This window comes from Quercus suber, unplaced genomic scaffold (genome assembly GCF_002906115.3).
Source record: "Quercus suber isolate HL8 unplaced genomic scaffold, Cork oak 2.0 scaffold_465, whole genome shotgun sequence".
NCBI lineage: Eukaryota > Viridiplantae > Streptophyta > Magnoliopsida > Fagales > Fagaceae > Quercus > Quercus suber.
In genome coordinates, this window is record NW_027069916.1 from 497,052 (window position 1) to 510,244 (window position 13,193).

Here is a 13,193-nt window from a genome sequence, read left to right on the forward strand (position 1 = left end):
CTCTTGTAGCTTACCGACTTCTTCAACTATCGCTTGGTCTCGCTCTTGGGCAAAGACCCGCTTCTTCTGTTGAACGGGTGGACAGGATGGTGACACATTCAACCTATGCACCATGACTAAAGGGTCAATTAGGGGCATGTCCTCATGGCTCCAAGCAAACACATCTTGATTTTCCTTAAGGAAAGTTACGAGTGCTGAGCGAATTGCAAAGCTGGTGAGAATACCGAGCCTGGTGGTCCTGTCAGTCCTGGAGCTGTTGAGGGGTATCTCCTCGAGCCTCTCTACGGGTTTTGCCCCCGTTCATTGTTCTTCTATGCTCATGGTTTGCAAATGGTCGTCCATCTCCAGCATTGCAATATAGCACTCACGCACGATTATTTGGTCTCCTTGCAATTCTCCTACTCCGTACTCAGTGAAGAATTTAATCATCAGGTGATAAGTTGAAGCTACGACCTTTCAGGAGTTAAGGGTAGGTTGTCCTATTATGGCATTATAGGCAGAGGAGCAATCGACTACAGGAACGTAACGTCCCTAGTGATTTGTTGGGGGTAATCTCCAATGGTAACCGGCAATGTGATCGCGCCTAAGGGGTACACTTTAGTTCCACTGAACCTGACGAGTGAAGCGTTGGCCGGGGTTAGTCGCTCTCTGCTGATCCACATCTGTTGGAATGCAGGGTAGTAGAGAATATCTGCAGAGCTCCCGTTGTCGACTAAGACCCAGTACATGTTATAATCCCCTACCTGTATGCTAACAACAAGCGCATCGTCATGCGGATGGTGGAGGCGTCAGGCATCTTCTTCCAAGAAGCTGATGAGGGGATTGTCAACTCGCGACATCTTTGCAATGACGTCGGTGAGATGAATGTTCTGGACCATTCTAAGATAAGTCTTTGAAGCCCCTTTTGATAGGCCGTTGGCGGCCGCGCCTCCTACAATCATCCTTATGTCTCCTAAGGGCTGTCTCAAACGCTCATTGTCTCGCCGGGGGGCTTGCTTTTGAGGGAGCTGATCTGCCCTTTCCTTGCTAACGAACTTCTGCAATTTTCCTTGCCTAATGAGGGCTTCAATTTGCTGTTTCAAGTCGTAATAGTCGGCCATATCATGTCCGTGGTTGCAGTGGAAGCGGCAGTATTTATCTTGGGACTGCTTGTTAGGATCTCCCTTCAACTTTTCAGGGAAAGTTAATGCCCCCTTGTCCTTGATTTGCATAAGGACTTGGTCGATTGGGGTGGTTAGTGGGGTGAAGTTTGTGAATCTCCCCATAGGGGGCTTAGACCACCTATCATCCCTTCGCTCTCCGGTTCTTGCCATCTTCTGTCCTCTTTCCTGCCGGGTATCTTCCTGCCTCTCTCTCTTCTTGGGTTTTTCTTCACAAGCTAGTAAAGCGTCTTTGGCATTCATGTACTTGGTGGCCCTGTAAAGCACGTCTAACATAGTTTTCGAGTCATTCTTATATAGTGAAAATAAGAATTTACCCTTCTTCAGACCGTTCGTAAAAGCTGCCATAAGTATTTTGTCGTCGGCCTCATTAATCAAGAGCACTTCCTTATTAAAGCGGGCTATGTAAGATCTCAGAGTTTCATCCTCCCGTTGTTTGATACTTTTCAGGCATGCGGTAGACTTTTTGTACTGATGCCCTCCAATAAAGTGCGAAGTGAATTGGGTGCTCAGCTCTTTAAATGTGCTGATGGAGTTGGGTGTCAGCCAACTAAACCAAATTTTTGTAGGGCCCTTCAACGTTGTAGGGAAGGCCCTACACATGATCTCGTCCGCTACTCCTTGAAGATGCATCAAGGTCTTGAAGGTCTCCAGGTGATCAAACGGGTCCTTAGCTCCATCATAGCTCTCAATCTGTGGCATTCAAAACTTCTAGGGCAGGGAGAAGGAGTTAACAGAGGTAGTGAACGACGAATCAGTTCGGTGAACCAAATCGTCGAGGTCACTAGATACCCGTCCCTTAAGGGCGTTCATCATAAGATCCATCCTTTCCTTCATCAATTGCATCTCCGCGACCATGTAAGGAGGTGCCATGTCAAAACCGAAGGTACGGCTGGTCTCCTGTTATTCCTGCTGGTTCAGAACTTTACTGCCTTTGGGTCCTTCCTGGTTCCTTCTCTCGGCACTGGTTCCTTCTTGATCATCTCTCTGGTTGTTTGGTGGTGCATTCTTCTGCCGCAGCTATTCCTCCAGGTCGTGGTTTTGCTTGGTGAGGTGTTCCACGGCAGCGACGAGAGTTTGAACTTGTCTCTCAAGGGCGGTCATGGGTGGTTCCTCTTCTCGAACATCTTCTGTGGTTGCCATCAAGTGGGTGAGCACCATGCAACTCTTTTGTCCGGGAAACTATAGTGTGGCTTACATAAGCTTAAGTGTTTTCCACAGACAGCGCCAACTGACAATGCTGAAAATATCACCAATGAGCCACACAATGCTCGCACACTTGAAACGCCACCTGCATAAAGAAAAAAGAAGACCTAACAGAGAGCATCGGTGTGGTGCCGGCCAAATACCCTCCGAAGGTCAAGTTAGAACCTTTTACAACTCTAGAGTGCTAGAGAGGGTGTAATTGTGCGTACCTTGATTTGTGAGGGTATTGAGGCTTTTATAGTAGAAAAGGGTAAACCATCTCTTCCTTGGGCTCAAAGTCCTCTCTTTATAGGAATCCTAATGAGCGTATATTACGGAATCCTTTCCTTATAGGATACTAACATTAAGCGTAGGATACAAGTCATTTCCTTATATACTCATGTGTGGTGACCAAGCCAAGGTTTCACTAAGACCGTCAGTTTCAAGATTGTCAGCTTTAGGATCGTCAGCTTTCCTTATTCCCCTTAGCCATAATGGCGTCAGCTTCTCCTGAGTGAGCTGACTTTCTTCCTGTCAAGTCACTGTCCGTCAGTTTTTTGGGTCTTCAGCTTCTCTCATAGTTTACCCCGTCAGCTTAAGCCGAAGGTCCTACTCTATGATCAAAGCCGACGGGCTAAATCCGGAGCGCCTTGCGTGCTATAATTTTACTTATCATGTTTCATTCCTTATAAAAACTTGGACTTTCATCAATTCTTAATTTCAACACTTTTTTTAATAAATGATTACAATTCACAGAAAATGTTTCAATTATATTCCAAGGTTTTGAAATCAATGAAAATAATTCCTAGAACAACAAAATAAATTAAACTAACAAAATTAAAATAAGGCTAATAAAGTATATTTATATAGATATTGAGTCAAAATTGATTAGATAGGATTGAAAAACTATCAACTGAATTTTGAGGCTCAAAATAAAATTCTAATCCACCGACCTAAGGTATCTTGGATTAGATTAGGTCGGATCGGTTTTGTTGGGTGGTGGTTGGACACCCCTAAAAAGAGTACAAAGAACTTGGACCCCACATGCTGGGCCTTATATTTTGTAGGGAGGATCCTTCTAAAAGAATTTTGTGCTTAGCCCACTTCTCTTTTTCCAGTAAACATATTAAAATTTTATGGATAAATAATGCTTGAATGTGTAATTCCTTTGAATTAGCATACATGTAATTTTTTTATAGTTCAATTAATATTTTAAGTAGGGAAAGAAATTTGTACCGTGATTCTCTTTATATAGAAGAAGAGCAAAAAATACCACAAAACTATAAGATCGACTTCTAATAAATTAGCACATGTTGAATAAATTGAAATTTGGCATTGATAAATTTAGAAGAAACAATGTCATGTGATGATGCAAAGTTCATGGGTAAGAGTTGCTAGAAAAATTTTCCCATATTTCGTGAGTTTAGCTACATGCAACTGAAACACGGGATTTGAGTATTATATGATAACACAATAGCTAGGGTTAGGCACTAGACCTAAACCTTATACATGGGTTTTGTTTTTAATGTCCCTAACTCCCTAATAAGAAAACCCTTGAGGTTCCACAATGCATATTTTGCCTTTACCAATCTAATGCCAATATCCCACTCCTCCTACATAAGAGTAAGTCTAGCTCACACTATCCATTCTTGTGTAAAAGGTGTAATATACCCCAATGATACCAAATACCTTTTCCTCATATTCATCAAATGTATGTGCAACAAAAGGGGCCACGACCTTGGAAACTACTATAAATATTAGTTTCTTCTTTTTACATAACTTTTGATTCGTCAAATTTTTTTGATAAATGCATTTATAAGCATATCTTGCATTATTCAGTGTTTTGGATTGTGAGTCTATCAATTAGATGAAGCTTTGACGTGTAACATAGGTACTCTAAGTTAGGTGTAAATTTGGCTGCAACTGTTATACTATCAACAAATATTAGTTTTGAGTATGAATTTGATGCGTTTGGATTATAAATTATGCAACTAGCTATAGACATTAGGTATTTAGGTATGATAAAAAAAGGTATGTTTTAGATGAGAAGTTTTGACACGAGATCTTACTTAAAAGTTGTAATTTGAGAATTGTCAATACTAGTTTCATTTGGGTAAACAAAAGAGATATCTCAAAATTTTCTGTGAAATTTCAAACTTCCTGATGAATTAAATCCCATTGATGATAATTCGGCATTTGATTTTTCTTTCTCCTAGTCTATTTGTTTATGTATAATTTTAATATAATATATATATATATATTTTTTTTTGAAGTACATTGATAATTTTTAACTTTTAGTAAATAAATAATTAAACTTTTGAGTTTTGAATAAAAAGCTAATGCAAATCCAGGCTTAGATTTTGTAGATGTATACTGACATATTTTTCTCTTGTCCTCCTTTATTTTGTTACAACCTTCATAGTTTCTCATTTTATGAAACACAAACTAAGCCAACTGATAGTTCCTTTTGCATTCTATGCACAAAATAAACCTGTTTGCACGCATTACTAAACACCATGTTTTCAATTTTCTCTTGGGAAAGTTTCACAAACTTTTTTCAGTTTGTGATCATAAAGCCAGACTTGAAAGAATTTTGAGGCTTTTCTTCAAATACGAATGTATAAGTTAACTTGGGAAATTTTGCAACCTATACCTAAGATTATTAATTTGTTGTTGTTATATTATTTTAAAATTTAAGAGTATATACCTAAGATCATTACAAAATCAAACTTACACCGGCTGTATACCAACTTCACATGCAAATACACATCTTTAACTTTAAGAATATTTAGACCTAACTTTCCTTTCTGATAAATCCGAATTTATTCAACCTAAAAAGGTATAAGCATAAAGAAAGTGCATAGCCACTGTCAGCCAATGAGACTAGTAGTCAATGGGAGGGTGAGTAAAAATCCTTTTCCTCAATGTGGGTACTCCACTCAATGCTTCACNAAGATTCATTACAAAATCAAACTTACACCGGCTGTATACCAACTTCACATGCAAATACACATCTTTAACTTTAAGAATATTTAGACCTAACTTTCCTTTCTGATAAATCCGAATTTATTCAACCTAAAAAGGTATAAGCATAAAGAAAGTGCATAGCCACTGTCAGCCAATGAGACTAGTAGTCAATGGGAGGGTGAGTAAAAATCCTTTTCCTCAATGTGGGTACTCCACTCAAGCTTCACTGACTGCAATCTCTTACATATTTATGTTTATTTTGTAAAACATAAATAAATAGAATATATGACAATATTGTAATGGATAGAGTATAAAGTGAAACTGCTTCACCAATTACAATCTCTTACATATTTATGTTTATTCTTATAAAGCATAAATAAATAGAATATATTGCAATATTGTAATTGATAAGAGTATAAAGTGAAACTCTCTCTCTATTTTTTTTTTCTCTCTATCTCTTACATATGTGGTGAGTCCCTTATAGAAATTTGGAAAAAAATGGAATACATGCAGTAGAAAATGGTTTGTGGAGCATGAAATTCAGTATTTAGAGGGAGAGTCAGAAGATTTGGAATCCTAGTTTTAATTATGTACACCTAACTAATTGACACTCTTTCTTAGCCAAAAAAGAAAAAAAAAAGGCATTCATGACAGACAAACTATCTTTCTAAAAACTATCTATCCTAATAGTTTTTGAAATGACAGATTTCAAATTGATAGGGGTTCCAATCTTACTAATTTAAAATGATGATAGTAAATTACTAAATTGTAATGGTAGAAATAATGATTTGTTAATGGTGGTGGTATGGAGTTTTGATGTTTAAATTTTAATAGTAGTGGTGGAGGCAACACTGGGTTATTGGGAGCAGTAGTGACAGTAGTGACGGTGGTAACAGCACCAGCAACGAGTCAGGTTGATATGGCTTCAGCTATTATGGTGACAACAATGGTGGTGACATGATGAAGGGTAAGGCTGATGAATGTATATATGAAAATGATAATGTTTGTACAATTTGAAAAAAAAAAGGTTAATCCAAACAGACAGATACAAATAGCTTTAAAAAAGCATCAAGTAGTGGAACATACCAATCATATTTTATGTTATGTTATATCAGATGGTGGCTAAAACATTGCCATTTGTAATGATTTCCACAGGTCATGAAGAGGGGAACAGAGGGAAGTAAAAGAAAAAAGGGGAACAGAACAGTGAAGCAAATGAAAGAGGATTGGCTTTAAGACCCTTCGGTAACATGATAACTTTCCAATTCATGATAACCCCTGAAACCCTACAAAGGATTGATTTTTTCTTTGTATTCATAGTTGGCGTGCATGAAGAAAAAGATTCAAGAACAAACACACCCACTAGAATTCTCTAATGAACCCTCCTTGTCTACCAATGGTCCAAAATATGCACATCATGCTGATGCCAAAATTACATCATATTGTTTGAAACGTGACATTTGGGGTCCCACTAGACCCACAAAGTGGATTTACAAGATGTGACCATGTCGTGACACGTGGAATAAGCATGATCAAAATGGTGAACTCTACAGTCTTAGTGGTGGTTTTTTTTTTTTTCTGGATTTTTTTCCGGGCATGGTGGGGATAGAGACTTAGAGAGGATATTGATGTCTTTGGTTTGTGATGGTGATTATGAGTGCGCCTGGCATAGCACGCTCTTCCTCAATCTTTTGAGGCAACAAAGAGAATATGATGATGATTTCCACTGCACGCTCTTCACTTCTTCTTCTTCTCTCTCTCCAACCAAGATTTGCACACATTCCTGAAGAAAAGAATAATAACCAAAATTTTCGGTAATTGTCAGCCTATCAATCATCATCCTTTAACCTTTTCTACCACTCTAATTAACTGAATAAAAATTCATATCCCATGCTCTGCTTTATGCGCTCTACAACTACAGGATGATGTGGTGTATCTAAATTTTTTTCTATTTTAAACTTTTGATACTTTAGAACTTTATAAGATACAGATTGTAATTTGTAGAATATAAAATAAAACAATGAGAGTGGTATAAGGAATTTTTTTTTTTTTTTTATCTCTCCAACCAAGATTTGCACACATTCCTGAAGAAAAGAATAATAACCAAAATTTTCGGTAATTGTCAGCCTATCAATCATCATCCTTTAACCTTTTCTACCACTCTAATTAACTGAATAAAAATTCATATCCCATGCTCTGCTTTATGCGCTCTACAACTACAGGATGATGTGGTGTATCTAAATTTTTTTCTATTTTAAACTTTTGATACTTTAGAACTTTATAAGATACAGATTGTAATTTGTAGAATATAAAATAAAACAATGAGAGTGGTATAAGGAATTTTTTTTTTTTTTTTAGTTATTATGAAAAATGTTTTTTTTTTTTAATTTTTATAGAGAATTTCAACATATGACATCCACTTTTACTAATAGCTATTTATCATTAAATTAAGACATCAATCGGTTTTTAATGTAAGCAGAGACTGAACTCCAAATTTCTTATTCAATCATTAAAGATTTTACTAATTGAGCTAACTAAAATCCAATTATAAAAAATGTTAAAGGTATGAATAAATATCATTTGTCCCATTTTGAGTGTTTCACTTTATATTCCCCCAATAACAACTTTTCATATTTCTTTTTAATTCTTTCCTTATAAAATATTCAAAGTAAAAAAAAAAAAAAAATCAAACATATGTTATACTACAATAGGTTGAACATAAATTAGAAGATTTCACTGTTCTTAAAGGTATGGTAAATTTAGTATATAAAATTTGCAAACCACTTAAAGGTACTACTAATTTTAATCTAAAAAATTTGCAAACCGGCATGACAATAAATGTGATTGGTACCACATCAATAACATATAATAAATAAATTTTTTAGTCATATTTATATATATATATATATATATAGATAAGATAAAATTTTAATTTATGATATTTGCTCTAGAATAATTATTCTTTATCATCAATCCAAAACATCAATTATAAATAATAAAATTTGCAATATTCCTAACATTACTTCTTTTTTCTTTTTTACCTACAATGGTCATCATCATCCACGCTGCTTTATCTATGTATGCCATCACATTTACATGCCACGTGTCAAATGCTCCCATTTTAAAATTCACAAAGGTTCAATTAATTCAATAGTACATTGGTCCCTAGCTACAAATTTTTGTTTTTTTAGCTAAGTTTTTACTTTTTACACAATCTTTAGCCCTTGCCACATCATACACGTAAAAATCACTTCCTTCGTTTTATCATACTCATGGCTGCGCATGCACATGGCAAAGATCATCACGTATGTCCAATATAATGAATATTTTGGATAAAAGAGATTGAAGACAATATGGATACAACCACGCGAAGAAATCAACCTTAGAAACCACGCACTCTGTCCCGAAAATCCATGAGGATATTGTGTTTCTTTTACACTCTCGAGCACACCCACTTCGATAAATATCTCTACTCATCCATAGCACAAATCATAGTCCTTTTCATTTCTTTCCCTACTGCCCTCCCATTTATATTCTGTACCAAGCCCTCTATTCTCCTCATCACTTAGCTCTCACACTCTCTCTCTCTCTCTCTCTCTCTCTCTCTCTCACTTTGTGTCAAGGTTCTTTGAGTGATATAGGAAAATGGGTGATATTTCTTGCTCCAATGGTATTTCAAATGGGAATGGAGTTCATGGAAAAGAACTTCCATTAAATGGTTATAGGAAGAGCTGTTGGTATGAGGAAGAGATTGAAGAGAATTTGAGATGGTCCTTTGCTCTCAATAGGTATATATATATCCTATAAAAGCTTATTTTATTATCTAGTCACAGTGGTGTAATATATTTATTCTGTTCAATTTATTTATCTTAAGACTAAACAGAGTTACTGAATAAAAATCTTCTAGCTGTTCCACTCTTAAGTATTTCACTTCATACTTCATCAAATAGTAAGATATCACACTTTTTTTTTTCTCTCTTTAAAAAAAAAAAAAAACTAAAGTTGGAAAATTGAGCCAGATAGAGAATTTTCTTCCAAAAATTTAAGAATCCACACTCCATATTTTTCCTGTTATTAACTGTCACATTTCCTACTTTTAAGAGTTCTTCTTAATTTTTTTGTTACTTAACCAAAATAACAAAAGAGTTCTTTTTTTCTTTTTTTTATTTAAGGTCTAAGCCGCCGATTTTAATGATAATAATAATCGGACTCGGTGGCGGATTTTGTGGCAAAGTTTGATTTCCTTTCCCTTTCTTAACCTTTCAAGTGGGTAAGGGACAACAAGATCGACAATGCCCAAGTTGTCTGCTAGGGTTATATTCTAGATTTTGAAGTAATTATTATTTCTTTGACACAAGGAAGTGGGAACTGTTATAATAATCCTTTCAAAAAGACTATTGTTAAAAAGGCGACAAGTTTTTCAATTCAACACCATGGTCATGAAAAAGCTAGACAACATTAATTTTAAAAAAAAAAATTAGTCTTGTAATGGCTTTTGTTAATTATATTTATAAATCATAATTTTTTTTTTTTTCCTTTTATGTAGTATATTGCATACAGGGGCTACTCAGTACCAGGACATTGCGCTGTTGGACACAAAGCCTTTTGGAAAGGTTTATCTATAATAAATCTTAGTTGAAAAGAAAATGTTACATTTCTTTTGTGGCAATTCTAAGTGTAATTTTTTATTGAGCTAAACATTGTTTTTACATATATAGGCTCTAGTCATTGATGGAAAGCTTCAAAGTGCTGAGACTGATGAATTCATCTACCATGAATCTCTGGTTCATCCAGCACTTCTTCATCATTCAAAGTACCTTTTCCTCTTATTATTTGTTATTACTTTTTACTCCTCTTGTTTTATGTAGTATTGGATAGTATGTTGAGGCTACATTTTAATCTGACTTATATTTTTTATTGTATAGTCCAAGGACCATTTTTATTATGGGAGGAGGTGAAGGTTCCACAGCAAGAGAAATTCTTAGACATAAGACTGTAGAGAAGGTTATTATGTGTGACATTGATGAGGTAAAACTTCTAAAGTTTTTAATTTATATATTTGTGTGTATTATGTGTTTTAACTCAATATTTCCTTCTAAGACTTTTTGGTTTCACGAGGTCGTATGTACTTTTTGTTTTTTCTTCTCTCTCTCTTTAGGATTTTCTTCTTCTTTTTCTTTTTCTTGAAGTACTTTCTAATGAAAATGACTATTGTCATCATATTTGTTTTACACTTTTTACTGTGATATGTGAACAAGCAATGGTTTTTTTCTTCTTTGTGCTGCTCTTGCAAAAGATCCTTTATTTTGTCTTGTCTCTTCACACGAAAGACAAGAATAGGATTAGTGAAAGCAGCAATGGTTACCAGTTTCTAACATGTATGTGACCTTTAATTATATGTATGTGACAAAAGCAATACTTTAGAGCCGCAAAATATCTAATTAAAGGGAAATGTCTAACATTTATCTGACCTTCTATTACATGTATGTGACAAAAGTAATACTTTAGAGCCGTAAAATATATGATTAAATGGAAATTTCTTATTATAATTTATACCCAACAAGGAATGGTGGCTCAGCAATTACTTCTTCCATGGTGCAGGAAGTGGTTGATTTTTGCAAGTCTTACTTGGTTGTAAACAGGGAAGCTTTCTGTGATCCAAGACTTGATCTCATTATCAATGATGCAAGGTCCTCATTCTCTACTTAATTACAACAGATAGATGTCCTTATTGTGATTACCATTATTACTGTTGTTATAACCAGTATGAATTGTCATGGTTTGCTGCAGGGCTGAGCTAGAAAGCAGAGAAGAGGCTTATGATGTGATCATAGGCGACCTGGCTGACCCAATTGAGGGAGGCCCATGTTATAAACTCTACACCAAATCCTTCTATGAATTTACTGTCAAGCCTAGACTGAATCAGGGTGGCATATTTGTCACACAGGTGTGTATGTGTATGGAGAGAAGGAAAATTACAAAAAGTCAAATGACACCACGTATTTATAACCATTGACATAGCATGTTGTGATTAATGTATAATAAAAGTGAGGCAATGGTGGTCGTGAAAGTGTTATTGCACTAATCATAGTTTGACACCTCAATAAATTGTAAATATCTGTAGCATTGTTGAAAAAATTAACCAGTTTATGTATTGTAATCAATGTAGGCAGGACCAGCTGGAATATTCAGCCATACAGAAGTATTCTCTTGCATTTACAACACTTTAAGACAGGTTTTCAAATGTAAGTAACTGGGAAAAATAATGATATGTTGCTTTTTCAAGCTTTCTATTAGTCATCCCCTTTAAACAAGAACAGAAATGATCACATGGCTCACTGACTTCTTTTCGCGTGCAGATGTTGTGCCTTACTCAGCTCATATTCCTTCTTTTGCTGATACTTGGGGATGGGTTATGGTATGACAAATCAATGCCTTCTTTCGTCTGTTTTTTTAGAAATTTTCAGTCTTATACATTCCAACAGAGAAAATTCATAACATATTGTATTATACAACATTATAATACAACTAGGTGCTTCATATTCTCAATATATATTGCTAAAATTGAAATTAATTTGGTGGACTAAGAGTTGATGGAATTGGCAGGCTTCTGATTCTCCCTTTGTGCTGAATGCTGATGAGTTAGACCTTAGGATGAAACACAAGATCAAGGGAGAGAACAGATATCTTGATGGGAAAACATTTTCATCAGCATCCACCTTGAGCAAAGCAGTTCGAAATTCGTGAGCCTGATTGTGTTCACCTTTGAATGCACATATATGTAATTTCATTTTCTGACTACTTAAGCAGAAACTAATTTGAGACGATCATTTGGCAGGCTGGATAATGAGACTCATGTGTACACAGAGGGAACAGCAAGGTTTATATATGGTCATGGTAGTGCCTATAAAAACAATCATGGATGAGAAATGGCATAGAAGGGAGCCCCTAGCAAAGAACACAGAAATATAAGACTGCAAGTACTGGAACACAATCTTGGGTGTATTATCTATATTTCCAATTTTCCTTCTTCTTTTTTTTTTCTTTCTTTTTGTATGCGTACTTACTTGAAAGGTATGATATAATGGTCATGGATGGTCTTTGTGTTTCTCTCTTCATAAGTTTGAGTAACTTGTATGTTAAATCTGAAACTCAGAGCCAACTACTTTATAAGACTATAGGAACCCGCTTTGATAAACCAGTGCTTTGTTATAAATGAATGCTTAAATGACTTACTCTGGCAAAAACAACCTTTGTTAACCTTCACTATTTTGAAACTTTTATTTAACTAGTTTGCACAGATTATGAAAAAGAATGACCAGGATGGAGTATCATTTACAGAAAAAAGGGAACAAACTACATGCAACTAATAATAAGAGGGAATCATTAGCCACTGCTTCCAACTTTGTTCTAACCATCAAGAAAACAAATGTACGTGATTGAATGATTGAAAACTAAACACAATGGCATAAGCTCATATTTGTATGACCACCAAAAACATAAAATAAGCACACTATATGTGGAATCAACATTAAAAGCGAAGGGCGGTTGACAGTTTTTGTGATACCGGGATCATGTGGATGGGATTTTGGTGATACCAGGATCATGTGGATTGGATTGGATAAATATGTAATACGGGGTAATATAGAGTCTCGCATTGAGTGTTACTAAGGTTGAATTGGGCTATATAGATAATAGTGATGAGCAAACTTGACTAATACTTTTGAAATATGGTTCAGATGTGACTAACCCTTTCGGGACAGGTTGTCTTCCATCCTCTACTTTGTCGGTAAATTACCTCGTAGGAAACTAATCTAATACTATGTATAATAGCAGAATTAGTATAATCTATCGAGAACACAGAGTTCCCTCCAACCTGTT

At 35.5% G+C, this 13,193-nt stretch overlaps 2 protein-coding genes across 2 annotated transcripts; one reads left to right on the plus strand and one right to left on the minus strand.

Annotated features, from left to right (window-relative positions):
- Nucleotides 1-788: 788 nt before the first annotated feature.
- Nucleotides 789-1,862, minus strand: LOC136062895 (uncharacterized). The gene has a single exon (XM_065762587.1). It carries the CDS (start codon nt 1,860-1,862, stop codon nt 789-791), a length of 1,074 nt encoding a protein of 357 aa, XP_065618659.1.
- A 6,790-nt stretch (nt 1,863-8,652) lies between these two features.
- Nucleotides 8,653-12,510, plus strand: LOC112037415 (thermospermine synthase ACAULIS5). Its single transcript, XM_024070230.2, has 10 exons — nt 8,653-9,100; nt 9,859-9,925; nt 10,031-10,125; nt 10,238-10,340; nt 10,914-11,002; nt 11,103-11,259; nt 11,482-11,557; nt 11,672-11,730; nt 11,919-12,055; nt 12,151-12,510. Exons 1-10 carry the CDS (start codon nt 8,958-8,960, stop codon nt 12,236-12,238), a joined length of 1,014 nt encoding a protein of 337 aa, XP_023925998.1. The 5' UTR covers nt 8,653-8,957; the 3' UTR covers nt 12,239-12,510.
- The last annotated feature ends 683 nt before the right edge of the window (nt 12,511-13,193 follow it).

What these genes read in the sequence shown, in the direction of transcription:
- LOC136062895 (XM_065762587.1), bottom strand. Translation starts at nt 1,862, where the DNA reads ATGCCACAGATTGAGAGCTATGATGGAGCTAAGGACCCGTTTGATCAC.
- LOC112037415 (XM_024070230.2), top strand. Translation starts at nt 8,958, where the DNA reads ATGGGTGATATTTCTTGCTCCAATGGTATTTCAAATGGGAATGGAGTT. An exon ending in ACACAAAGCCTTTTGGAAAG is followed by an intron (nt 9,926 to 10,030) that starts GTTTATCTATAA and finishes TTACATATATAG; the next exon opens with GCTCTAGTCATTGATGGAAA. An exon ending in GTGGCATATTTGTCACACAG is followed by an intron (nt 11,260 to 11,481) that starts GTGTGTATGTGT and finishes TAATCAATGTAG; the next exon opens with GCAGGACCAGCTGGAATATT.